General features: G+C 46.9%; 1 protein-coding gene across 1 annotated transcript; it reads right to left on the bottom strand.

Annotated features, from left to right (window-relative positions):
• Nucleotides 1-5: 5 nt before the first annotated feature.
• GCKR (glucokinase regulator) lies at nucleotides 6-26,083 on the bottom strand. The gene is given in 21 exon segments (XM_053447873.1): nucleotides 6-653; nucleotides 655-698; nucleotides 1,163-1,297; nucleotides 3,535-3,592; nucleotides 3,594-3,682; nucleotides 14,820-14,903; nucleotides 15,003-15,100; nucleotides 15,284-15,380; nucleotides 15,764-15,840; nucleotides 16,174-16,271; nucleotides 16,509-16,607; nucleotides 17,249-17,367; nucleotides 18,504-18,609; nucleotides 20,924-21,018; nucleotides 21,974-22,027; nucleotides 22,211-22,277; nucleotides 22,630-22,703; nucleotides 23,063-23,131; nucleotides 23,734-23,802; nucleotides 23,970-24,127; nucleotides 24,430-26,083. Coding segments are annotated over 21 exon segments (1,854 nt in total). The 5' UTR covers nucleotides 24,488-26,083; the 3' UTR covers nucleotides 6-547.
• Between the last annotated feature and the right edge of the window lie 211 nt (nucleotides 26,084-26,294).

Below are 26,294 nucleotides of genomic sequence, written 5' to 3'. Positions count from 1 at the left end.
AGCCTGCTGTCCTGCCTAATGGGGATCCTTTCTCTGGGAGTCCTATGTTGGGGATACAACTTTTCCCCTTCCTCTGGAATCACCTAGGTTCCCACTTCTCCCTGCATGTGTGAGTCCGTGCAGGAGCCGAAGGTATGTGCAGGTGCGCGCACACACAAATCCACATGCTGGAGATGAGGGATACAGAGATGCTGGGATAAAGTCTGGATCAGTGGACAACGAAATGGGTTTGAGGGGCAGGGCGGATGTAAAGAAATAAACCGGTTGTTGGGACCAACCCATGCCACCCGTCTTGTCCCACCTTTAATTTATTGACTCTGATCTACTGAGATCAAAAGGTTCACTTTCCAAAACAAGGCATTTCGTTTTATTTCTGAAATCAGAATATGCCAGTGAGTCAAGAGCAAGGACCCTCCCTCCCAAAGTACAGAGCCTCTTTTCTCCCACCATGGGCTGCGGGTGGCCCCGGGAACTGGGCCTCTCCTCCTGCTCCCGTGCTTCGAGCCCACCAAGCCTCCACGGGCTTCACGCGCCCAGAAATACCAGTTCACAGCAGGGTAAGCTCTGGGGCTTCCAGGGGGTCGGCGCCGCGCTTCGGACCTGGCCCAGAGAGGGCGCTCGGGACAGACTCACAGACGGACCGAGCGGCAGGGGATGGAGCAACGACATAGGAGGCTCAGCAGGGCTACCGGGATCACCTGTGGGGAAGAGGCAGCGAGAACTGAAGCCAGAGAGAGTGAGGCCATCTGCGAAGAGCCCCAGAAGAGCCAGAGCATTCGGTGTGGGAGTCAGAAGCCACTAGGTTGGATGCAAGCACAGAAGGGAGTTATCAAGACCAGAGATTGTAGTGTGGTGGGTTAAGAACAGAAAGACGCCTTCCCCCGACCCAGAAAACTCCTATTCATCCTTTAAGACCCAGTTCAAAGGCCCTTCCCCCTCTTTCCTGACTCCCCTCCTAAAAAGACCCCTTTTCTGCCCCCCCTGCAGCAGCTTTTCCACACCTCTGTGCCTCCTTGTCACGATCACAATGCCCGGAGAAACAGGGAGCTCGTTGGCAGAACGTCTCTAACTTTGTAAACTCAGTACCAAGCAAGATTCCTGATACACTTAGTCCTGAGGACTCAGTAAATGTTTGCTGAATGACTACCTGTTGGCAAGATGCTTGCTTCTTCTCGTGTGCGAGCTGCATGTGGAAGGAGATGGGAGCAGCCCGAATGTCATCCGACAGTGGCTGGGGGGAGTGGATCACCTGCAGGAGGGTCTCGATGCATCAAGCCTTGGGCTGTCCAGAGAACGGCTGTGGAAGAAGCAGTAAGGTCAGTGTCAGGCTAGAAGGCAATGGGGTGGGGGGAGTGGAGGAGGAGAAAGTAGTGGGAGAGTGGCAGGCAGGCGCTGGGGATCCTGAAGACTGGCGGCAGAGGCTGCAGAGAAGTGGTCCCCGTAGGTGATCCCAAACTCACAATCCCCAGGTGTGAAGAAAAAGGGTTAGTGGTGGGCTTTGATTGGCTGGGTTAAACTGGAGGATTAATGGCAAACTGGTCACACTTTCAGCCGTGTGCCTCCAACCCCATAGGCGGGTCATCTTAAACTGAACTCACTCTTCCGGTTTCCTCCTTAACCCTATCCTTCTTTTATACCCTGCCAAGGTGGCTCATTGGCAAAGCTGTTCCTTTTGTCCTCCCCTCCCCTCCGCTAGCTCAGCACTGCCCAAGAGTAATATAATGCGAGCCACAAATGTAATTTAGGATTTCCTAGTACTCCATTCAAAAAGAAACATGTGAAATGCAAAAGAAACAGAAAATTAATTTTAAACATGTTTTATCTCATCCAATATATCTAAAATATTATTTCAACATGTAAATAATATTAAAAATTATCAGTAGGATATTCTACAATATTTTTGTATCATGTCTTTGAAATCCAGTGTCTAGTTTATAATCCCAGCTCATCTCAGTTCAGGTACTGAATTTCTATGTAAAAGTAAAATGTAGTTCTACCAAAACAAGAAAGTTGCATTTAACGAAGAAAATTACCCTGCTTCAGTTTTTAAGCAAAACTTCAAGTTCAGCGGCACCTGGGTGGCTCAGTGGGTTGGGCCTCTGCCTTTGGCTCAGGTCATGACCTCAGGGGCCTGGGATCGAGCCCCACGTCAGGCTCTCTGCTCAGCGGGGAGCCTGCTTCCCCTTCTCTCTCTGCCTGCTGCTCTGCCTACTTCTGATCTCTCTCTGTCAAATAAATAAGATCTTTAAAAAAAAAAAAAAACTTCAAGTTCAGCTCCTCGGACACACTAGCCACATTTCAAAGGCTCAGTAGCCACATATGGGTGGTTGCTGCCATTTTGGATGACTTGGGTCTAGCTAGATTTGACAAGCTCAAATTCTGGTCTGGCTTTCAGTCTTCCACGTAATCCTCAGATGGGCCGCTCTGCAATGGCGAGGCCTGGATCAGACAGATTTCTGATTTCCCCTACCCACCCCAACCCCAGGATCTTAAAGAGCATAATGCACTTTTCTTTTTCTGGTTGGTTGGTTCTATTGATTTGAGAAGGTTTTAGAGACCTGGTGGGTCCTCACTAAAGCTCTTTGATTGATTCCCTTTCCACAGGGTTGTCAGATTTAGCAAATAAAAATACAGGATACCCAGGAATAGGAATTTCAAGTGAATAATGAAAAAAAATACTATAAGTATGCCTCAAATATTGTATGAAATACACTTATACCCAAAAAATCCTTTATTTATCTGAAATTCAAATTTGTCCTGTATTTCTATTTCCTAAACCTAACAACCCTCCTTTCATGACCAGCTGTTGTGCTATGTGCTCAGCAGCCATTCCTCCTCCTCCTAGTACCAGCGCCTTGACCTTCCTCCAGAAAACTATCATCCCTCCTTTCTCAGGCCAGGCTGTTTGACTGAGACTCACTTCCCACTCTTTCCTCCAGTGCCATCCCATAGGGAGAGCACATGAGCCAGGCCTGGGCAGAGGGCTGGTTTCCTCTGGAGAACAGTGACCAGCTCAGGGATGGCATGTGACCCAAGACAAGCCACCTTCCTCCCAGGCATGCATGGGAATCACAGGCACAGATAAACTCTCCTTCCATCCGGGTTGCTAAATTGGGAGGATGCAGGGCCGGCACTGCTGGGGCCCAGTTTGCCACCTGTTGGAGAAAAGCTGCCTGAGAAGGAGAGCAACATAGAAGAAAGTTCAAGGCTGACATTCTCTGGAGTACATTGTTTAGAGTACTGGGATCTGGCTATCCTGGGACCCCTGTTACATGAACCAGTCAGGTGCCTTGTTTAGCTTAAAGCAGAATGAACTGGGTGTCTGTCCCATACTTGTAACCGAAAGACCTGTCTGATAGTTATAATCTCACAGGCACGCCCCAAGCACGCACATGCGTTCCCTAGAGGAGAGGATGAGCCCAATAAGACAACAGCAGGAGGAAAGTCAGCCCTTAGCCCCACCCACGTCCATAGCTCCATGGCAGCCCAGGCAGGAGGCCAAGCCCCAGCCAGCCACGTCCCATCATCACCTACCTGCAGCACGGCCAGTGCCCTCCAGAAGAGCTTGGAGTTGCGAATGCGCAGGTCTAATGTGGTTTTGGAGGATCTCCCCAAGAAGCTCGTGGGTCCCTGTACTCACGGTATTCAGCACCCACTTGGTGCTTAGCTCATGCTGGAACGTCTAAGCAGGGCACACACACACGGGGATTTCGGAAATGAGAGGATGGGAGAGCAACAGGGTGCATAGGGACCTATTGTCAGACAGGAATCCAGGGATCAAAAACCAGGGACCTAAATACAGATGGAATTTGTTTGACCAACCCCAAGTTTAGATGTTAGGACGGTAGTTGTAAACCAGGACTGTCCCAGGCAAAACTGCTGGTGTCACACATTTGTGGGTTTTTTTTTTTTTTTAAGATTTTATTTATTTATTTGACAGAGAGAGATCACAAGTAGACAGAGAGGCAGGCAGAGAGAGAGAGAGAGAGGGAAGCAGGATCTCTGCCGAGCAGAGAACCCGATGCGGGACTCGATCCCAGGACCCTGAGATCATGACCTGAGCCGAAGGCAGCGGCTTAACCCACTGAGCCACCCAGGTGCCCCACATTTGTGGTTTTGACCCCCCAGGACACACATCTCTTCTCTGAGTTCTTGCACAGAAGGGTTTTGCACTTATCAGAACATTCCTCTTGCCCTCCCCAGGAGCCCGACAGGGGAGGAGTGAAGGTCCTGGGATTCATTCCACTAAACCAAAGGTTCCTGGAGCAGAGGTGGTGTCTTACTCTGCTCCAGAGTCCCAATCTTATTGATAATGGCTGATACATGGTTATTGATCAATACACATTGGTTGAAAATTAGTTCAAGTTAACCCCTAAAACAACCCAATGAACTAGGCTTTTTAATCCCCATTTCTACCTCTGTGGAAACTAGAGGTCAAAAGTAAAGTAACTTGAGGGGCACCTGGGTGGCTCAGTCGGGTAAGCCGACTCTTGAGTTTGGCTCAGGGCACGATCTCAGGGTCAGGACATGGAGCCCGCGTTGGGATCCCGCTGGAGATTCTTTCTCTCCTTCTCCCTCTGCCCCTCCCACCGCTTGTACTCTCGCTTTCTCTCTCTAATAAATAAATAAATCTTAAAAAATAAAAAGAAGTAACTTGAGGGGCACCTGGGTGGCTCATTCATTAAGCGTCTGCCCTCATTTCAGCTCAGGTCATGATCCCAGGGTCCTGGGATCAAGCCCTGCATCCGGCTCCCTGCTCCGCAGGAAGCCTGCTTCTCCCTCTCCCACTCCCCTGCTTGTGTTCCCTCTCTCGCTGTGTCTCTCTCTGTCAAACAAATAAATAAAATCTTAAAAAAAAAAAAGCGACTTGAATAAGTTTATATGATAGTGACATGTAGAATCAGGACCTAAATCCAGGTCTTTTGATCTGTGATGAAGGCATTCCCTACTTGGTCACAATCATCTCCTTGGGGGAATAAGATAATGTATATGAAAGCACACGAATACTAAAACACTGTGCAAACACACAGTACTGTGAGTGAAAGCCCACCTGTCCTTGGCCCTCATCTCTTGCCCTTGTATAACCTTCTATTACTGCACTTTGCATCTATTCGTGTAACAAGAGTCCAGAAAACGAATTGAGGGGATTCATTACTGGGTCCTTGCCAGGCTAGGGAACAAGCTACCACTACTTCTGCCTCCTTATGCTGGCATTCTAGAAGGAGCAGGTCACACACACCCCTTGCAGAGGGTATATTGAAAATACTTAACAAGCGATTGACAAGGACGTGAGTACTGAATAGGAACATTTGCAAGGATGTGGATGGAGCTAGAGACTAGGAGGATAAGTGAACTAAGTCAGTCTGAGGAAGAGGAACACCATAGGATTTCACTCGCGTGTGGAATTTAAGAAACCAAACAAAGGGGAAAATGAGAGAGAAGGAGAGAGAGAGGCAAACCGGGAAACAGACTGTTAGCTACAGAGCAACGGTTACCAGAGCGGAGGCAGGTGGGGGCGGGGTGGGTGGAGCAGGCGATGGGGATTAAGGAGTGCGGGTGTTGTATGGAAGTGTTGAATCATGATACTATACACCTGAAACTAACCTTACACTGTATGTTAACTAACAGGAATTTAGATAAAAACTGAAAAAAAAAAAAAAGATATTGAGGCTCATTTGGCAAAAAAAAAAAAAAAAAAGAGTGCACGCAGAAATCCGACCGATCAGAATGAAGCTAGCTAGTATGCAGTACATAGACTGCCCTGTGGGAAAGAGATCGGTCAAATCTGGGTTATATCATTTACGTCACTGACCATCAAATAACATTTGTACCATGAACTATCATTAACACAAAAATATTTTCAAGTGTACATAATCTGAATCCAGACACATTCATTTTAAAGTCCATATAGAAAAAAGGCAGCAACTGTACCTAGAAAAATCCTTAAAAAGAAGAGTGAGAGAAGCATTAACCTTTCAAATAGTAAGCCCACAATAAGCCTCTATATTTAAACTGAATGGCACCATCACATCAATAGACAGACTGGTAGAACAGAACAGAAAGTCCAGAAATAAACCAGTGCACATGGGAACTAAGTATCTGATAGAGGTTGCATCTCAAATCACTCAGGAAAAGATGAATTTTAAAAATGTATTGAGGTGGGGCGTTTAGGGGGCCTCAGTTGGTTAACATCTGCCTTCAGCTCAGGTCGTGATCTCGGGGTCCAGGGATAGAGCTCCCCATGGGGCTCCCTGCTCAACGGGGAGCCTGCTTCTGCCCCTCCCCCAGCTCCTTCTCTCTCGCTCTCTCTCTCTCTAAAATAAATTATATATATATGGAGAGAGACAATCAGATAGTCACATAGAAAAAAATTAAATTGGGTTCATACTTTAACCCATAGAGAAGAATAAAATAATGAATTGCAGGTCTAAATGTTAAAAAAAAAAAGAAGGAAAGGAAAAAAGAAACCATTTTTACTAGAGGAAACATGTACTAGAAGAAAACACAGGTGGAACCCTTTACAACCTGGGGGTAGCAGAGAGCTTTTTGTGCCTCACGGTCCAGATTCAACAAAAAATGGATTAATAAGTTCTACCCCAGTAGAATTAAAACAAAGACATTTGCATGGTTAAAGCCCAAATGAAATATTTACAATGCATATCAGAAAGAAGGAACTTATGCCCCTGATTTTTAAAGTACTAAAAATCAGGGGCTCAGTCCGTTAAGCCTCTGCCTTCAGCTCAGGTCATGATCAAGGCCAGCATCGAGGTCATTGCTTAGCGGGGAGCCTGCTTCTCTCTCTCTCCCTCTGCATGTCGCTCCCCCTGCTTGTGCTCTCTCACTTCTCTCTCTCAAATAAATATATCTTTAAATAGAAATAATGTACTAAAAATCAAGAAATAAAGTACTAAAAATCAAGGGAGCATCCAGACCCCAATACCATTAGAAAATGAGTGTATTTCATGTATTTACATGAACACACAGTTCACAAAGAAAAAGATTTACTAGAGACCTTTAAGCATGCTCAACCAAACACATAATAAGTAAAGTAGAAATGAAAACCACACAGAAATAGAATTTTTCATCTACCAGATTGGCAAAAATTCAAAAGCTTTTGAATGCTTTTAAAGAGGCTCTGGGGAAGGGGCGCCTCAGTGGCTCAGCTGCTGAAGCATCCAACTCTTGGTTTTGGCTCAGGTCCTGCTCTCAGGGTCATGGGATTGAGCCCCATGCTGGGCTCCACACTCAGTGCGGAGTCTGCATAAGACTCTCTCCCTCTGCCCTCCCCCACTCCAATAAATAAATAAATAATTTTTTTTTTTAAAGGAACTATAGGAAATGGGCATTCTCCTATATTGCTGGTACAAGAAACAAAATAGGACAATCCTTCTTAAGGGAAATGTTGCCGTATCTAGTGGAATTACGTATGTATTTGTCCTTTCATTCAGCTCTTGTTCTTCTAGGAATTTACCCAAAGATACACTTCTACATTACAGAAACACACGCATATTCACTGCATCATTATTGGTAATAGCAAAACGCTGGAGAGAACCAAATGCCCTACATCAGAGACTGCCCCAATCATTCTTGCACATGTACAATTTATACACAAATGTAAAAAATAAATGAGGAAGGGTTTTATAAACCCAAGTGGGGTTATTTTCAGGATATCTCATTGAAGCAAAAAAGAATATACATAGCACAGGGCCTCTTGTAAAAGAAAAAATTGCAAAGTACAAACAAATATGCTTTTTTTGCAAAGAGAAACATAGGAAGGCAAGTCAGTAACTAATGAAATTGTTTACCTGCAGGGATGAGTGGAAACAAGTGGAAGGAAGAGTGAAGGGGATGGGACATCTCCTTATTATACAGTTTGACTTTAAACCAGTTATGTTTTACATATTCAAAAGATAAAGTGATATCGAAAACAAAAAACTCGGGGACACCTGGGTGGCTCAGTTGGTTAAGTGTCTGCCTTTGGCTCAGGTTATGATCCCAAGGTCCTGGGATCAAGTCCTGCAATTGGGCTCCCCGCTCAGCGAGGAGTCTGCTTCTCCCTCTGCCTGCCGCTCCCCCTGCTTGTGCTCTCCCTGTCTCTCTCTCTGACAAATAAATAAATAAAATCCTAAAAAAAAACAAACCCTCTAAAATGAAAAAAAAAAATAAAAATAAAGGAAATGAAACTCACTATATATCATATTGATAACATACTACAGAGAGAGGAAAAATTTTAATCCTAGTGACTTTTTTTTAAAGATTTTATTTATTTATTTGACAGAGAGATCACAAGTAGGTAGAGAGGCAGGCAGAGAGAGAGGGGGAAGCAGGCTCCCTGCTGAGCAGAGAGCCCGGATTCGGGGCTCGATCCCAGGACCCTGGGATCATGACCCAAGCCGAAGGCAGAGGCTTTAACCCACTAAACCACCCAGGCACCCTAATCCTAGCAACTTTTGAACACTTTATGTGTTTTTTGTGGAATATGGTCAGAAGAAAAAAAGAACTGCAAAGAAATCTTTACTGTTTCTTGGTAAGTTTGTTGATGGTAGTGGTATCAGGTTAGCAATTTCAAAATGGTTATTTATTGTAGGACTAAGGAAATGGACAAATAAATTGACGATGTTGGGAATCAACGTTCTCATTAAGGGAAAACAGGTAGGAAAACATATATAAATTCATAAATATGTATGTATGTATATATACATATATATATATCTACTTATGTGAAAAAAACATATACAGTTGACCCTTGGACAACAAAGGTTTGAACTACACAGGTCCACTTATATGCAGATTTTTTTCAAAAATACAGGGTGGTGTACTATAAATGAATTTTCTGTATGGTTTTCTTATCTTTAAGATTTTATTTATTTATTTGACAGACAGAGACACAGCAAGAGAGGGAACACAGCAGGGGGAGTGGGAGAGGGAGAAGCAGGCTTCCCGCAGAACAGGGAGCCAATGCGGGGCTTGATCCCAGGACCCTGGAATCATGACCTGAGCAGAAGACAGACGCTTGACAAATGAACCACCCAGGCACCCCTCTGAATTATTTTCTTAACGTTTTCTTTTCTCTAGCTTATTTTATTGTAAGGATACAGCATATAATACATATAACTTAAAAAATATGTGTTAATTGAGTGTTTATGTTATTGGGAAGGCTTCTGGTCTAGAGTACGCTATTAAGTCTGGGGGAGTCAAACGTTATACAGGGATTTTCAACCATGTGGGTTGCCAATGCTTCTAACCCCATGTTGTTCAAGATCAACTGTATTTCCTTGTTCATTGGTTCTTTCTTTTTTGAGACAGAGGAGAAAGAGAGAGCACACACATGCACATGCAAGCAGGGAGAGGGACAGAGGGAGAGAGAGGATCTCAAGCAGACTCTATGCTGAGCTTGGAACCAGATGTGGGGCTCAATCTCATGACCCTGAGGTCATAACCTGAACCAAAATCAAGAGTCCAACATTTAACTGACTGTGCCACCCAGGTGTCCCTGTATTTCCTTATTCTTTCTACCAAAGAATTTTGCTTAGAGGCAAAGTCAGCAGTAGCAGTGAGCGTACCTAGCACCTAGGTTCCTAAATACGGCAGCCCCCACTTACCCCAGGGGATAAGTTCCAGACCCCCTGTAGATGTCTGCTACTGCAAACAGTACGGAGCCATACACATACCATTTTTTCCTTTACGTACATTCCAACCATAAAGATTAGTTCATGCATAAGGCACAGTAAGAGATGAACACCACCAATAATAAAACAGAACAATTATAACAGCATACTATGATAAAAGTTATGTGACTGGGGTCTCTCTCACAAAATATCTTATTGTACTGTATTCATCCTTCGCCTTCTGGTGAGGATATGAGATGATACAATGGCTGCTCCATGACATGGAGGGACGGGAATGACGTAGGCATCGTGACATAGGGTTAGACTACTACCGACCCTTTGTCAATCTGTAAGGGGGTCATCTGCTTCTGGACTACCAGTAGATTAGGGTAAATGAAGCTGTGGAAAGCACAACCATGAGAAGGCAGGACTGCTGTACCGATCCCCAAGGACAACCACCAGCACTCCTTGAAAATTACAGATCCCAGCCAGGACTGGTACAAGGTGAACCTGGGACAACATTTCTGTTCTCCTACATAGATGGCTGGGGCCACTAGTGTACAGACACACATCTATATACACACACACAGGTAAGTAATAATTAACAGAGTTAGAAACTGAAGTGGAGTGATTTCTAAGATATCTTGTTAAGAAAAAACGCAAGGTACAAAACACTATCATACGCTACTCTTCTGCATTAGAGAAAAGGTGCTTTTTTTTCTTTTTCCAAAAAGAAACACAGCAAGAGTGTTCCAACACTAATGTGACTATGTCACAACGACAAAGGGGCCAGCTTGAATAAGCTCTCATTTTGAGTATTAAAATCAGTAATGACAGGAATGGGTTAAAACACATTTAACAACAAAAAATTCATGACTCCACACTGAGTCTAAATAAATGTAGATGGGGTGGGGAGAGAAGGGAGAGATTTTCTTTACAGAAGAATCCCAACTAGTAAATGTAGACAGAAAGAAAAATCACCATTTAAAAACCACCATAGTTATAAATTGATTTGATCAAGAATGATCTGTGGATGCTAAAACCATTGGGTGAAAGATCACTAAGGAACAGGATGCAAAGAAATCTGACATAACCAGGGCGCCTGGGTGGCTCAGTTGGTTAAGCTTCTGCCTTCAGCTTGGGTCATGATCTTGAGCTCCTGCGATGGACTCCCTGCTCAGTGGGGAGTCTGCTTGTCCCTCTCCCGCTGCCCCTCCCCTGCTACTCGTATTCTGTCTCTGCCTCTCTCAAATAAATAAATAAAAGCTTAAAAAAGAAAAAGAAAAGAAATCTGACACTACTTTGAGTAAGTGATAAAACATAACATCACCAGTAAAGGAGTAAACTGACATCAGGCATCTCCCGATGTGATACACTCATCTATGAGCCTCATCTCTGCGGCTCCTGCCAAAACACTTCACCTGAAGATAATGAAGAAACAATCGGGCAAATCCAAGGTGAAGCACATTCTGGAAAATAATTGGTCAGACTCCTGTACTATCAATGTCATAAAAGACACAGAAAACACTTAAAGAATTCATCTAGATTGGGGCGCCTGGGTGGCTCAGTGGGTTAAGCCACTGCCTTCAGCTCAGGTCATGATCTCAGGGTCCTGGGATCGAGTCCCGCATCGGGCTCTCTGCTTGGCGGGAGGCCTGCTTCCCTCTCTCTCTCTGCTTGCCTCTCTGTCTGCTTGTGATCTCTCTCTGTCAAATAAATAAATAAAATCTTTAAAAAAAAAAAGAATTCATCTAGATTAAAGAAAACTAAGGAGACTTAACAACTAAGTGCTACCCTTTATCTCTGATTGGATCCTGGACCTGGAAATGAAAATAATGCAGAGATAATTGGGGAAATTTGAATACAGTCTGCATATTCAATAATCGTACTCATGGTCCTTTTTCCTGAGTGTGAAAATTATATTGTGGTTATGTAGACAAATGTCCTTGTTCTTAGGGGACACGTAATTTGTGTCAAATGTCATCTTATCTCCAAGTATCTTTCAAATAATTCAGAGGAAAAGATGGATGAAGCAGATGTAGCAAAATGTTAAAGACTGGTGAATTTAGGGGCGCCTGGGTGGCTCAGTCGGTTGGGCATCTGCCTTCAGCCCAGGTCTCAATCCTGGGATCCTAGGAGCAAGCCCCATGTCAGGTACCCTGCTCAGTGGGAAGCCTGTTTCTCCTTCTTCGAAGCTCTCCCTCTGCCTGCCACTACCCCTGCTTATGTGCTGTTTTTCTCTGTAAAATACATAAATAAAATCTTAAAAAAAAAGATTGGTGAATCTAGGGAGAATTGTATGGGTGTTCACTGTTCTGGCAATTTTTCTGTAGGGTGGAAAATTTTTCAAAATAAAAGTGTGGGAGGAGTTTACATCAACGATATTTCTGCAACTAAAGACTTACTAATGGAAGCCTCTTTATTTCAAACAATCGCAATATATTTGGAAAGATAGAAACCAGAACCAAGCAAAAGACAGAAGCTATACACACCAAAAAAAGACTGATTGATGTGACTATGTAAAAATGTAAAGAAAATATCTCTCCATCAAAAATGGAAAAATAAAAAATAGTCATAAACTAGAGGAAAACATAGAACAGGAATAAAAAAAAAGGCTACTGTCCTTGCTATATATACTCCCTCTTATAAATTAGTAAGAAAAAATTAAATATGCCCAAAAGAATGGGTGCATATGCCCAGAAGGCATGAAGAAGTAACCCAATAAAGAAAAAAAAATAATAGCCAATATATATCTTTAAGCAGTCAATCTCCATAGTCATCAAAGGAATTTGAATTAGGGGCACCCGTGGCTCAGTTACCTTAGTGTCTGACTTCAGCTCAGGTCATGATGTCAGGTCCTGGGATCCAGCCCCTGCATTGGGCTCGGCCCTCAGCAGGGAGTCCACTTCTCCCTCTGCCCCTCTTCCCCTTCCCCATTCATTCTCTCTCTCAAATACATAAATAAAAATCTTTTAAAAAATGATAATATGGATATATTTGTACAGAAAGGTGTTCATAATTTTCAGTGAAGAGAAGCAAGTTAAAAACAGCGTGGCAAAGATGGTCCTATTTTTGTATAAATATATTTACATACTTACACATGCATAAAAAAGCCTAGAGGGACATTCTCCAAAATTTGTCTAAGTGGTTTTTTGGAAGAAGGGTGGTTTCTTTTGTTTTTTTTTTAACAGATTTTATTTATTTATTTGACAGAGAGATCACAAGTAGGCAGAGAGGCAGGCAGAGAGACAGAGGAGGAAGCAGGCTCCCTGTGGAGCAGAGAGCCGGATGCCGGACTCTATCCCAGGACCCTGACTGAGATCATGACCCGAGCCAGAGGCAGAGGCTTTAACCCACTGAGCCACCCAGGCACCCCATTCTAAGGATATGTTTTAAAATGGGAAACTGGGTGTTTTGTTTTCATAACATTAAAAAAAAAACATTTTTATCTGAGGTTTATTCTTTTCCTTGGCACTGTCAAGGTCGAATTTAAGGAATATAAGGGATCCCTTAGATCCTCTAGTCTCCTGAGAACACTGGGGCTCCGTGAGCCCACTGAGCCATCCAGGTGCCCCTGGAAGAAGGTTATTATGGATGCTTTTCTCCTTTTGATTTCTGTATTTTCCAAAGTGTTTACAATAAAAATATTGCTACTATAATTATAATTTTCTTTAAAAACACATATCTTTTTCAAAAGATCACAGGTTAACATTCCCTACTATATCCCCTATCCCTGGAATAGGACCTGGCACGTGATAGGTACATAATGAATGAATCACAGGCCAGGGTTCGAGTCCTGGCTCCTGCTTTAACCACGTGGCTGTGATTACAATGCCTTAATCTCTTAGTTTCAGCTTCCTTCTCTGAGATGGGGGGAAAAACTATATCCCTTAGGAACCCGTTATGAGAAATGATATTATAAATGAAATAGTTTGTAAAGTACAGAGTCCTACGTGTGTATTAGGTATGATGATGGCACAGTGGAACCTGGAAGAGGTATCTCACATCAAGGAGGGTTCTAGACAATGTGGGTTTCATCGGAGAAGACTTCTTAGAAGATGTGAGATGTTGAAGGAGACGACGACTGTGGAAAGTATGCCACCAAAGTAGAGCTGTGACCCATGAACACCATTTGGAAGGGAAGACAAAGGTACGCACTGGAAGGAGCATGGACCCCTGGCTCCAGGGGAAGGGCTTCCTGTGAGTGCTGAGTGCAGGTAAGAAAGCACTGCAGCTGTTCGGCCAAGTCAGGAAGCTTCCTGGAGGAGGTGACCTGAATAATGGGTGAGACCACATGTCTCCAGCACAACCCTTCAGGGCCCTGGTTGTGCCCTGTGGATGGTGGACAGGAGTCAGGTGAGAAAACTGAGGAACCACAGATGCAAAACTGCCTTCTTTCTTGGGCCACAAAGCACAGCTGAACTAACACTCAGATGTCCCAATGCCCTCTCCAGACCAAACTGCAAAGTGTACCCAAATTGATAATTATTTTTATGATTTTTGTCAGTGCTTGTACTGATAATGTCTTGCTAAAGTATTATCAGTGCTTCAGTAGTGAAATTATAAATTAGTAAAATTATAATTACAAATATTATAATCAATTATAATTAGTGAAAACTAGTGAAATTATAATTTCATTATATTACAGACAATATCAGTCATTTTGTCTGCAGTGAATTCAGCATAGTGAACTTGCAAGGATATACCTTAGAGACTTTTGTATAGTGAGGATGACTACAACATCAACAATGAACCTGAAACGAGGGACAAATGAGTGTCTGTCAGGTGACTGGTGGCCTGGCCTGTCTTTTTCACATATTCCTGGAGAGAACTGAGCCATTGCCTTGGAAACACTGACCAGTGACCCGGTAACACAAGAACTTGCCCAACTGTCATTCTGGGAGTCCAGCAAAGCTTTCCACCCGCCAGCCTTGAGCTGCCTTTTTTTGTTGTTGTTTTTTTTAAGATTTTATTTATTTATTTGACAAAGATTACAAGTAGGTAGAGAGAAAGAGGGGGAAGCAGGCTCCCTGCTGAGCAGAGAGCCCAATGCGGGACTCAATCCCAGGACCCTGAGATCATGACCAGAGCCGAAGGCAGAGTCTTAACCCACGGAGCCACCCAGGCATCCCAGCCTTGATTTTTCTAATTTCTGGAACCCTTCCCCCTCTGAGTCCCTCAGCACAGATAATACTCTCTCATTCCCTATACCTGGATGAAGTTCCCTTCGTATTCAAAGAAAAGCAGTGACAACGTGATGCTGATGATGGAGGGGAAGAGCTTCTTCAGAGGGGTCTGGAGAAACAGAGAGAGAATGGAGCCAGAGCAGCATCCCCAGGAAGGCTGTTGCTGTAACTGCCACTCCAGGTTCTGTCCTCAAGGCTGGACCCTCACCGGCAGGGTCTGCCCCACGGTGCTATGCGCCAGGGCCTGGATGTTGGCAGTCTTCTCCTTCACCTGCTCCACCAGCACCTGCACCTCCGTGAGGTTGTCTAGGAGAGGGGAAGGGCGCCAGAGATGAAAGCTGTTCTTCCTGTTCCCTGCGGTCCAGTCAAGACACGCACCCCTCTCCCTCCCTCGGAGCAAGTGCTTTAAGACCCAGAAAAATGACAGTTCCCCCGAGTCACTCCCCTGACTCCATCTGCTCACTCCACCGCTCCTGCCTTCCCTCTCACCATCCAGGGTGAAAATGAAGACCACAGTGTCGATTTCTGTGAGGGATGGCAAGATGGAGGTCAGGAAGTCCTCTTGGGAGAAGGAGAACTGGGGACCCTGGGAACGAGAAGATGGGGGCCCCCCCATGAAAAACTCCCGCACACAGACGTGGGGACCACAGAGGGGGCCTCACAGGACCTCTCACACAGCGTGTTTGTACACAGATAAAGAACCGAGGTTCAACGAGGTCAAGTGTTTTGCCCAAGATGATGCAGCATGTTGAGGGAAGAGCCCAGGACTAGAGCCAGCTTTAGAGGGAGAATCCAGAGCCTTCCACCCTCCCTATGCTACCCCAAAGCCTCCCGACCTCTAACCCATATTCCCTTCCCTGGGCTGTCTGCCCTGCTCTACTCCCCCACCTGTCCCCACCTCCCCTCACCTCCCACTCTCTGCACACCAGTCACCTTCACAACCTCCCCCATATCCCGTCATCTTCCCACCTGGTTGAGGAGCTCAGTCCTCTGGTTAAACATATCACTGTGATCACCAATGAGAAAGCCGCGGACATCTCGGTAGTCTGGAAGGTTTAAGGACAGGGAGAAAGGAGTGATGGGCTTTATAGGAAAGAAAGATTCTAGGCTTGGGGGAACGTTCATGGGTCTTGGAGGAAAGTGCCAAGTGGGGTGTAGGGTGAGGTGTCACACACATGGGAGGCCACACCTAAGCGGGGCTGGGAGTTGAGGGACCAAGGCCTGAGTAGGGGTTCAAAGCAAGGAGCATTTGACTGAAATGCCTATTCAAATAGGACAGTCTGGACTCGAATGAGGAACCCCCATGGGCTGGGGATGGGGTTAGGAAATCGGTTTGCATTCAGGAGGAGCCAGGAAGAAAGTTTGGACTGGGGTCCCACCGGCACCAAAGGTGTGGATACACTCCACTCCATCCATGATGGCCACGATGCCCAGGGTCTGCCAGCCAACCAGGTACACATGGCCTTTTTTCTCCAGGCTGAGCATGGGCCAGAGGTCAGGACACAAGAGGAGATACGGCAGTGAGAAAAGATCAGGGACCAGAGAAAGATGCACGTGGCCAAGCACAGGTGCAAACCAACAGAAAGGTTACCGCGCCCTCCACCATGCAGACCTGCTCCCCTCACCGTGTTAAGGAGTCCTGTGGAGTCTCCGCTGTTCTCAGGACAGTCCCCCACCCACGCCACCTCCCCACTCCTAACACGTTTCCACACACCTGGTGCTGGTTTGCTTCATCAGGGCAGCAATCTTTGGGCTTTGACTCTACGTCACCTGATGAGCCCGCTCAAATGTCTGCAGGATTTCCAGAAGGCACCTGGGAGAAAGGCCACCAGCTCCCGGGGTGGGCCCAGGGCCCCCTCTAGATAGCATGGGTACCCACCCCTGCCCAGGGGAAGGCATAATTCCCTGAAAACTAAGTTCTGCTGGTCCCTAGCAGAGGTGTGGTGAGTACTGTCAGAACTCATGACAGAGGACAGAAAGAACTTGAATGAGCAGAACACAAAGATCCAACAGATGGGGAAGGACATGAAGAGAGCAGTGAGAGGAGGATGGGATCGGAGTGGATGAGGAGGTAAGTGGGGATTCTGGGAGCCAGGCCAGCGACACAGGCCCCCAGCAGAAGTTCTTCTTCCTGTACGACCTGGACCATCCCCAAGCCAAACACTCTCTGAAAGTAGGTGAGCTTTCTTATGTCCCAGGTGGGCTCAGGGATTAGGTGTCCCAGGTGGGCACAGAGATCAGTGGGACCTGAGGAGCCCAGGGTCCGCTGGAAACAAGTGAGACTTTGTGTGCTAAGAAACCCAGGCCAGCTCTTTTCCCACGGCCAGGTGCGGTGGGGATGGTGGTACTGGGCCTGTCTTGCTGCCATTAACCCATCTGTCTTTGCATCTGTACTTGCCATCCCCCATCCCGTACCGACCCCCTCCCTGCCTTACTCTGATAGTGCTCTCCTGCCTCTGAGAGGCTGCGATGCCTCGGTCCACAGTCTTATGGGCGGCCAGTAGCAAGGTTTCCAGCAGGATTTTGGTCAGGCTTCCACCTTTCATCCGGGAGGAGGCACTGAGGCCCTCAGGCTAAGGAGGTGATGACACCCGGGAGAGGTTGGGAGAGGAAGGAGGATCTTGTTGTTCACGAATTAGTGGCTGCTGGGCATGCGCTCTGGTTAGAGGCCACTGGGCCTGCATTCAGCAGGACTGGGGGTGCCCAGTGTGCTATGAGGAGGGCTGGGTTGTGGGCTTCACTGAGACAAGCAGAAAGAGGGTAAGGGCCACCTCTGGTCATTTCCATGGCACATTCAGGACTCTAAGGAGGAGGCCACAGTGACTGAGTGTCCCGTTAGCAGGAAATGAGTGTTTTTTGGAGAGGGTTTTGTTTTGTTTTGTTTTTTCAAGAAGTTTCTTCCAACCCAACTCTCCACTTTTTTAATGGCGGTTCGTCAATGCAAACATCACATGTCAGGTCCTTTGGACAGACCAATGAAGCAGCCATGGTAATGGACTGGGATGTAACATGACACACTAAGCATAAAGAGATTATTGCAAAGAGAATGATCAAACTGGTGTCTGAGAAAGGAGATTAAAAGTAGACAACTGCAGATGGGAGGAGAGATGCGCGCCTGAGAGCTGAAAGATACGGACCTCACACGGTGAGGCTGCCTTCCCATCTCACAGAAGGAAGAGCAAGGAAAATGTCACACATGGGTCCATCCCTGGCAGAGAGGCCCAGGGGCAGGGACTTGGCTCAGGGCCTTGTCAAGTCAAAGTGAGGGTAGACCACACTCGAGAGAAAGAGGAGCACAGAGGCTTGGAAGGTCCACCAGTTTTGGAGAGGATTAGAAAGGCAGAAGAATGAAACTGCAACCCATTGTTTTAAAGCCCGCCTTTGAAAGAAAATGTAAGAGAAACAGAAAGCAATTCACCCTTCCATTCAATCCTCTCTACTCACAGATGCAAAAGAGGTTCTTCAAATGGGAAACCTGTCCTAGATGGGTTAGCTGTTTAATGATGACGGATTTAGCAGACAGGATTTAGCAGACAGGGTCAGGATGGAAATACAACATCTTAAGGTGAAGGAGGAAATGGGAAAATAGGGTTTGATTTACGATGTTTTAGTTGACACACAATGCCAGGAATTCAGACAAGAAGTAACAAGATCGGACGCATCCAGGAGGCGGCAAGCATTCCCTAGGTGAGGGTGGGGAGGATCTTACCCCAACAGCAGGACTGAGCACGAAAGCTTCCTGTTTCTCTTGCAGCTTCTGCCTGCGTTCTGCTATTTGTCGGAATGTGGAACTCCAGTCTTCTATGGGGTCATTTCTAGGGCCCACAGAGAGAGAGACATGGGGAGATGGTGAGAATCTATGAGAGTCAGGATCAAAGACCACATTGGGACTGGGGTCTAATATCAACATTCTCCTAGACATGTGCTTTGGAGCTCATAGGGGCACTGTGTCCCTGAACCCCAAGGAAAAGGGCTAGTGAAATATTCATCAATTTAATCCCAGAACAAAGCCAACACTCAAGTTTAAAGCTCCAGCCCGAGACCAGAACTTTCTTATGTCCTGGTCCTTGCCCATGTCCTGCTGCCATGGCCATAATACCCACAACTCTCTGTAGGACCCTGAAGGAGTGCCTATCATCAGAATGTCAAAAGTGCCACTTTATTTTCAGTCTTAAGGTCCATCAGAAGCCCTTCCCATTCCTGGAAATATATTCTAGCCATCTCCCCAAAAAGTGAACTCCTCACCACCTGAGGGAGGGACAACCGCTCCTGCGGAAGGAGCACAGCTACAAGGCATGAAGCATAGCATCCAACAGTTGGCAAACATTTCTCGAATAAATTAACTACGAGCAAAACAATGTGCTAAGGGGACGAGAGAACATCAGGCTTGTTACCTGCTTAGGTGCAACCATGGAATCTCAAAGAACAGGGATCTTCTGTAGTTGACCTCTGTCAACTCTGCTAGGGGATACCCGGCCAATGACCCACTGTGGCAGGAGCTCAGAGAGTTACCTCTGTATAAGGCCTCCCTAACCTCCCCTCATCATCCTATCCCTGCAAAATGTCTACCCCTTCTTTAACTACTTTTGAATTTTTTCATTTGTATTTCCTCGAGGGCAAGCAAATTTCACATATTGCACGCCCATTTGTAAAAGTGTTTCCTGTCATTTGTCCTCCAACTACTTCGGAAAGTCCCTAGAGACCTAAGCAGAGCCTGGAGCCAGGGTTCATTGTGCGGTTTAACACTGAGATCCCCAAACTTGGCTAGTCATCAACATCACCTGGGGAGTTTGGCTTGGTGTTTTTTTGTTTGTTTGTTTTTGTTTTTTTTAAACTACCCATTTATGGATACCACGCCCACCCTGAGAGTCAGTTTCAGGAGTTCTGGAGTGGAGCCCAAAAATCTGTATTTTTAAAATGCTTCCCAGACGACTCTGAAGATCGGCCAAGTTTGGGAGCCACTGATTTAAGGAACAACTGGAAGATCTCCACGCCCACATTGTTTGAAATCCGTCATTTCACTTAGTCACAGGGCCTGAAATTAGCATCCACTGCAGCACATACATTTTTGGTGAAGGAGAGTCCTCCATTAAAAGGAGCAGGGTTAAAAGTATCTCAGACTCATTTATATCTTCACATGAATTACACTACAAGCCTGGAATCTGGGAGTTGAGAAAAGGACCTCAGAAAGCACCCAGCCGCCCCTCCCCCCAGGACCACCACTGCATGTGCAGAGCTGCTCTTGAGGAATTGACAAGCCTTCCCTGGAACATTCCAGTGACAGGAAGCCTTCAGCTTCATCAAGAGGCCCACTCCAATGGTGAAGTCAGCAGAGCTCCCCACACCTGGCTGGGCACCAGCATCTCCAGGGCTGGTCTCAAAAAAAAAGGTATTTCAGGGCCTCACCCCAAAGCGACAACATCCGAGCTCTCGCACAAGGGCCTATGAATCTACTTTCTTCTTGCTTTAACACTCCTGAGGCTGAACATCCAGGGAACCACACCTGAGCACTATCAGTTTCACATGCTGACCTCCGGGATTAAAGCAGCCATCTACATAGAGAATAAGGGGGTGGTGATTGGGTGGCACAGAGTTCTCAGGAAAGGGGGACAGGGTGGGGGTTTGAGTAGCCAGAGGGGGACCCAAGGGGAGCCTAGGATGACAAAGGAGAATGGTTGCTACAATAAGGGAGCTGGGCAAAGGGGAACCAGAGGCCACTCAGCACCCATGGCTCCTCTGAAAAGATGCTTATCTTTGGGGTACGCATCTTCCCGACCCTATTCTATCTTCTGGCCCTTGTTTTCCTTGTCTCTTCACTTCCTGTTTTGAATGTCTGCTTTCTGGTATTTTATGTGGCCTTTGTAAGCTGCCTTCAATCCTTTCCGAAACGAGACTACATGAACCAACGGACCAAAAAAAGAAACAAAACCAAAACAAAAACCCACCGAGAACAAAAACCTCATAAGCTCAGAGACAGTCAGTATTTACTTTAATGTTCTGAGATGTGGTGAATAAGACCATAGCCACCATGCCCTCCTCTTTGTGGCTGTACTGTAGATTTTGACAGGTTTCTTCTCAGCCTCCCCAAGGGGCCTGGCCCCTCACTGCCTTTCATTACAGTGGGCTCACCTGGCCATGTTCACGGGGTTGAAACCAACCAGGATGGGCAAGAAGGTGGCTGGGTTGTCCATGCCGTAGTCCATCTAGTCTGCCACAAAGAGAGCCTGATGGTAGGGGGAGAAAAAGGGCATGATGAGAGGGGAGGGGTTACTCTAGTGTTTCCTGAGGCCCAGGAGCATCAGAATCCCCCTGAGTCCTTGTTAGAAATGCACAGTCCCAGGCCCAGGTAAGATCTACTGGATCTGCCTTGGAAGGGGACAGCCCAGGCCTGTATTTTTAACAAGTTCCCCCAAGGAAATCCTCTGCATGGTAAAGTTTCAAAACTACTGAACTAAATTGTATGCTCCTTAAGGTCGGTGCCCTGCCCTCCTTGTGTGCCTCCTTCCGCATCTAGCATTTCTGGACCTGTTTCTCTTAGTGAATTGTTAGAATCAGTATACTGCAGTGGTGAGAGAAAATTGGGGTCACCAAATCCAGTGCTTGGAATCTTGTTAAAATGCAGATTCAGACTCAGTAGGTCTTGGTGGGGGGCGAGATTCTACATTACAAGCAAATCCTAGGAGATACTGATGTTGCTAAGCAAGGACCATGCTTAAGTAGCAAAGGGCTGGTCCAGGTCAGCTTCTTCTGTAAAGAGCAAGTGAGTAAATATTTTAGGCTTTGGGGCCCCTATGAACTCTGTGCAATACTCGACCCTATCATTGTAGCATGAAGTGGCCATAGATCTTATGTAAACACAAATGGCTCTGTCTCAATAAAACTTTATTTACAAAAATGGGCAGCGGCATGATTGGCCAGTGTGGTTTGCTGACCCTGGGACTAGTCCATCTACCTTAGTTGTTGACTGGGCTAATACACAGGTATTCTGGAATAGGATCCTTTCCCTGTCATTCCACATTCATGCAGCTGGGTCTCAATTAGTGAGAGTAAAATCAAAATTCCTTGGTGAACCCTTTCTGTTTTCTAGTACCCACTTCGTCAATCTATTTTCCATGCTATTCTGCCCCTGCCCCCCTCCTCCCTGTAGAATGGATCCCCCCAGGCAGTCTTCACACTCACAGAGAGTCCCACCGAAATGCCAATGACAATCACCCTCTTCTTCCCAGCAGCCACCTAGGAGAGGAGGGTGGGTGAGACAGTGCCACCAGGAGGATTCTAGAATACAGACCTATTGCATGGAGATATCAGGGTCAGGACTGGGGAAGAGAATGAGCTTTGGCTGGATGGGGACTTTTGTGTCCTCGTGAGAAGGAACAGACAGAGATGTCTGGTTGACTATCAGGGGAAAACACAGACTTTCTTCAGTTCTTCAATCCCATGCAGGGCACTATCTTCTGTCCACTCCCTAGATGCCACCACAGACCTAAGAGGACAGACTCAAAGTCAGTGGCACTGGTTTGAAAGCAGAAGATTATGGTATACTAGGGAAGAAAAGGGAATGCTTTAAGAGAAGGGAATGATGGGAAAGATATCATTGACTGAACACCTACTATTTGCTAAACACCATGATAGACGCTTTCTAGGGCTAAAAAGTCCAATACCTACAAGGGCCAGTCAGGTGACATGAGTTTGTGAAGTGGGCCAAGGATAAGGCAATAAGAAATGATGGGGACCAAAGCAAACTGGGCACGATCTCCACCTGAAAGCCTTAAAATTCTATTTCTAGAAAACACTATCCAGGCCAAAGAAAATATCCATGGGCCAACTTGGCTTACCTATCACTGCCTGCAATGAGGTAGGTGTAAAGAGGTTTCTGTCCTAGACCTTTCTTCAGCTGGTTGAAGGAGACCTGTCAGGGGGGAAGGACATGATGAAAGTGAAGGGAGCGGTTACCTTGGATTTTGACAACTAGTATGAGGATTCCCTCAGGCCAGTGCTTACGCCAGTCCTTTTTGGAATTGGGCACTTCGAAAGCTACTTGAAGATGACGGCTTGGGGTGCATGGGATGTAGACACACGTGCAATAGACGGGATGGGGCCCAGGTGGGTTCCAAAGATACAGGGGTTCCGTGGTGAGATCTAACTTTGAGAAGAGAGGGAGCCAGGCCTCAAGAGGGCCACCTAGGAGCTTAGCTATGATGAGCTTTATGGTCCTGAGGATTATACCGAGAAGGCAGAGGAAGGAAAATCAGGGATCAGGGTACTCACCAACATGAGAAACGCCATCCTGCCAGAGTTGCCCCCTCCACTCAGCACCACCAGCACCCCCTCAGGTTCCTGAGAAAGAAAAATTGCCTGTGTCACCAGGGCCTAGCTCATAGCTCAGGTTGTGGGAAGCACATTCCTTCTTTGTCAGCAATAGAACAACACCTGGGGAGACTCCTTAACCCTCCTTTTACCACAAAAGGGAACAGAAAGATGCCTGGATTTGAGAATGAAACTTCAGTCTGACTCCCAACTCTGGCTTAGCTACTTACTCAAACCCTTACTCATTCAAGAAAGGACTGAGAGCAGCTTTGTCATCAACCAATCACTCAATAAAAAACAGCGCTACCCAGCAATTATTAGCTGGATATATTTGGGCAAGCTACTGTGATTATCCTTTGTTTTCCTATCTGAAAAAAAAAATGGAGACAATTGCACTCATTTCACAGGTTTTTGCAAAGGTAATGAGTGTGAAAGCACAATGTCAATTACAGAGTGTGATGTAGATAATAGTTATTATAATTACTGTTGATTAATAAGATGACAAGAAAGAGACCAGAGGGAGGACTGGGAGAAAGGAGAATGGAGAAGGAGTAAAATGAGAAGTGGAAGCCAAGAAAAGAGAAAGGGGGGAGGGAGAGGAGTTAGGAGGGGAGAAGACAGAGAGACTGTACCTTCAGCACTTCCTGAACTTTGCCAGCCACTTGGATCATGGTGGTCAGAATTGATTCACTATACGGTCTCTGTAGGGAACAGGTGGGAATCAGAAGCCAAGAAAAGGACGGTGGATGTGGGGGAGGGGGACGAATGGATGGTGTGGTGGTGGGGCTCTCAGGTCTCAAACACTAAGGACCATTGGCATGGAGTTGGCATCTTTATTTTCAGTGTCCAGGGGACGGGTCTGGGTTACCTGGTCTGTGGGCATGACCCGCCCCTCCTCCTGGAAGATCTCAGCATCACACTGTCCCAGCAATCGAACAATTTGCTCGGCATCTGCTTTGTCCAGGTCCTGGGTCAGTGGGTTTGACTTCTCTGTGATTGGCAGGGCTGCCTCATACCCAGACAATTAGAGGGAAGGGGGCACAAGGATACAGACAGGGAGCCGAGGCCTCATTCATGCATCTTGATCTGGAGGTGGGAGTGGTAGCAGGCATAAGGTTTGGGGACACACACACACACACACACCATCCAAGGATTCAGCCTGAACTTGGTACTCTGGGCCCAATAGGGGAAGGTCAGGAAGGAAGATGGGAAGGAGGAGTGGGAAAACAGAAACCCAGGGTGGAGGGAAGTCCAGATGAGAAATGATTCTAGAATCAGTGCAGAAGACCAACATGGAGAAAGTGTGGGGGGGTGGGGGGGTCTCACCTCTCACTTGCCAGGCTCTGGGGTCTCAATCACATGTTGAAACCGTTTTGTGCCTGGCATGGTCGCACACTGTGGACACCCTGTCGTGCCTGCATCTTCAGCCACACAAACCCTCTGTCACGCTAACTCTGCTTCTAGCTGGCGGGGCCTTATCTGAGCCACAGTGATGATTAACCCAGGTACCCTGGCCTCTCTGAGCACCGACCACTCTGAGTATCTCTCCCCACACCCTTTCCTGACCAGTTTGCCACCAGCCCTCTGGGCACCCCAGGGAAGCTCCAGGGGTCCCTCTTTGCATGCATGCAGACTGCCCAGCCTCTGCTTTGCCCCATGAAGGGGGAAACCTGAGGTTCATTACTCTTAACCTTTGGACACAATGACCTTTTCTCTGGAAGAGGTCTGGGCCTGGAGCTCAGAAGTGCAGGGTCCCAGGACAATGAGAATCCCTGAGCAGAGTGCTCTGGGACCAGGATACAACAGGAGGCCAGAGATCAGGGTCCTCAGGGACAGCAGAGGTCAGAGCACCTGAGCCATGGCTTGATCACATGTCCAGAACACACAGTCCTCTGGGCCCCTCTTGCTCCATTTCACTCTTTCATCTCAGAAGGAAGGTAACAGAAGCTTTGGAGCCCCAGGGGGACACATGCTGAACTGAATATTACAGGGAAAAAGTGCCACAGAAATAGAAATGCTGCAATGAGAATTAGAAACCAAAGTATCTGCCCTAAATACAACATGAGCCAACATTTATTTACACTGAACAATGCACTTTTCACATACAGTATCTCACTGGGTACATTCACACTAAGGAGACCATACTGACACCCTCATTTTGCAGATGGTAAAGCAGAGGCTCAGAGAAGTTAGGTCATTGCTGAAGATGACAAGGTGGACAGAAAGGGGACTCACACCCAGGTTGTTACTCCAGATCTCATGAAATTAAGGATTTATGTTTGTTAAACGAATGAAGTAACTAACAGACTGGTGCAAATTAATGATAATCCCTCGCTCACACAGTGTCATAAGATTTATAAAGACATTCCCCAACATTATCTCACTGGATCCTGCCAACAGCCCTATGAGGTTCTGGACGCTCTGATTTTAGGAAACCTGACACTTAGACGACCAATTTCTCCACGCCAGGCAGGAAGAAGAGCTAAAAACCATGGCTTGCTACTCTTTAGACTTCCGCCGCTATAAACCCAGGCTGCTGTCTTAACTGCTGGACTCCAGCTCTTCCCATGCCCAAACACCTAGGTGACGCTCAATAAATATTTGTTTAATAAATTAAAGAATGAGAGCGAAGAGAACGAAAATCAGATTATGAATGGGGAAGAGATTTAAAAGCTGACGCAGTCTACAAGTAGGAGATTTTAGAACAATTATCTCCCCACTCTGTCCCCTCCCGCAGGGGAAGTGGGATTCCTCCTCCCAACTTGGCTAATTCCACTGGGGGAGGGAGGGGCCCTCCCGGGTGCCCGACACCCTCGCACCTGCGCCTCTCCCTACGCCCCCGCAGGATCCTCGGACGGAGCCGGGATCAGAGGCAAGGGGACCCGGAGGCCGCCAATGGGAGGGTCGTGGGAGGAGCCCCGGGAGAACCGGGTCGGGAGAGGGGGAGGTGAGGGGGATGACGGCGGCGAGAACCCCGGCGGGGCGGGGCGGGCCGGCACGTCCCGGTCGGGCTGCGGCGGAGCGAGCGGGGCCAGCTCTGCAGAAGGCGGCGGCTAGCTAGCCGGGACGGTCACATCCCGCTGCAGGCGCCGGCGGAGCAGCCGCACTGCCTCCCGCACCGGGACTCCGGCCAGTGGCCAGGCCGCGCCGGCACCGCCCCCCGCTCAGGGACAGACTACGCGGCCCGTCCGAG

Source organism: Lutra lutra, chromosome 9 (genome assembly GCF_902655055.1).
Source record: "Lutra lutra chromosome 9, mLutLut1.2, whole genome shotgun sequence".
In the NCBI taxonomy this organism is placed as follows: Eukaryota; Metazoa; Chordata; class Mammalia; order Carnivora; family Mustelidae; genus Lutra; species Lutra lutra.
Note: the sequence above shows the minus strand (reverse complement) of the source record. Positions and strands in the feature narration are given on the sequence as shown.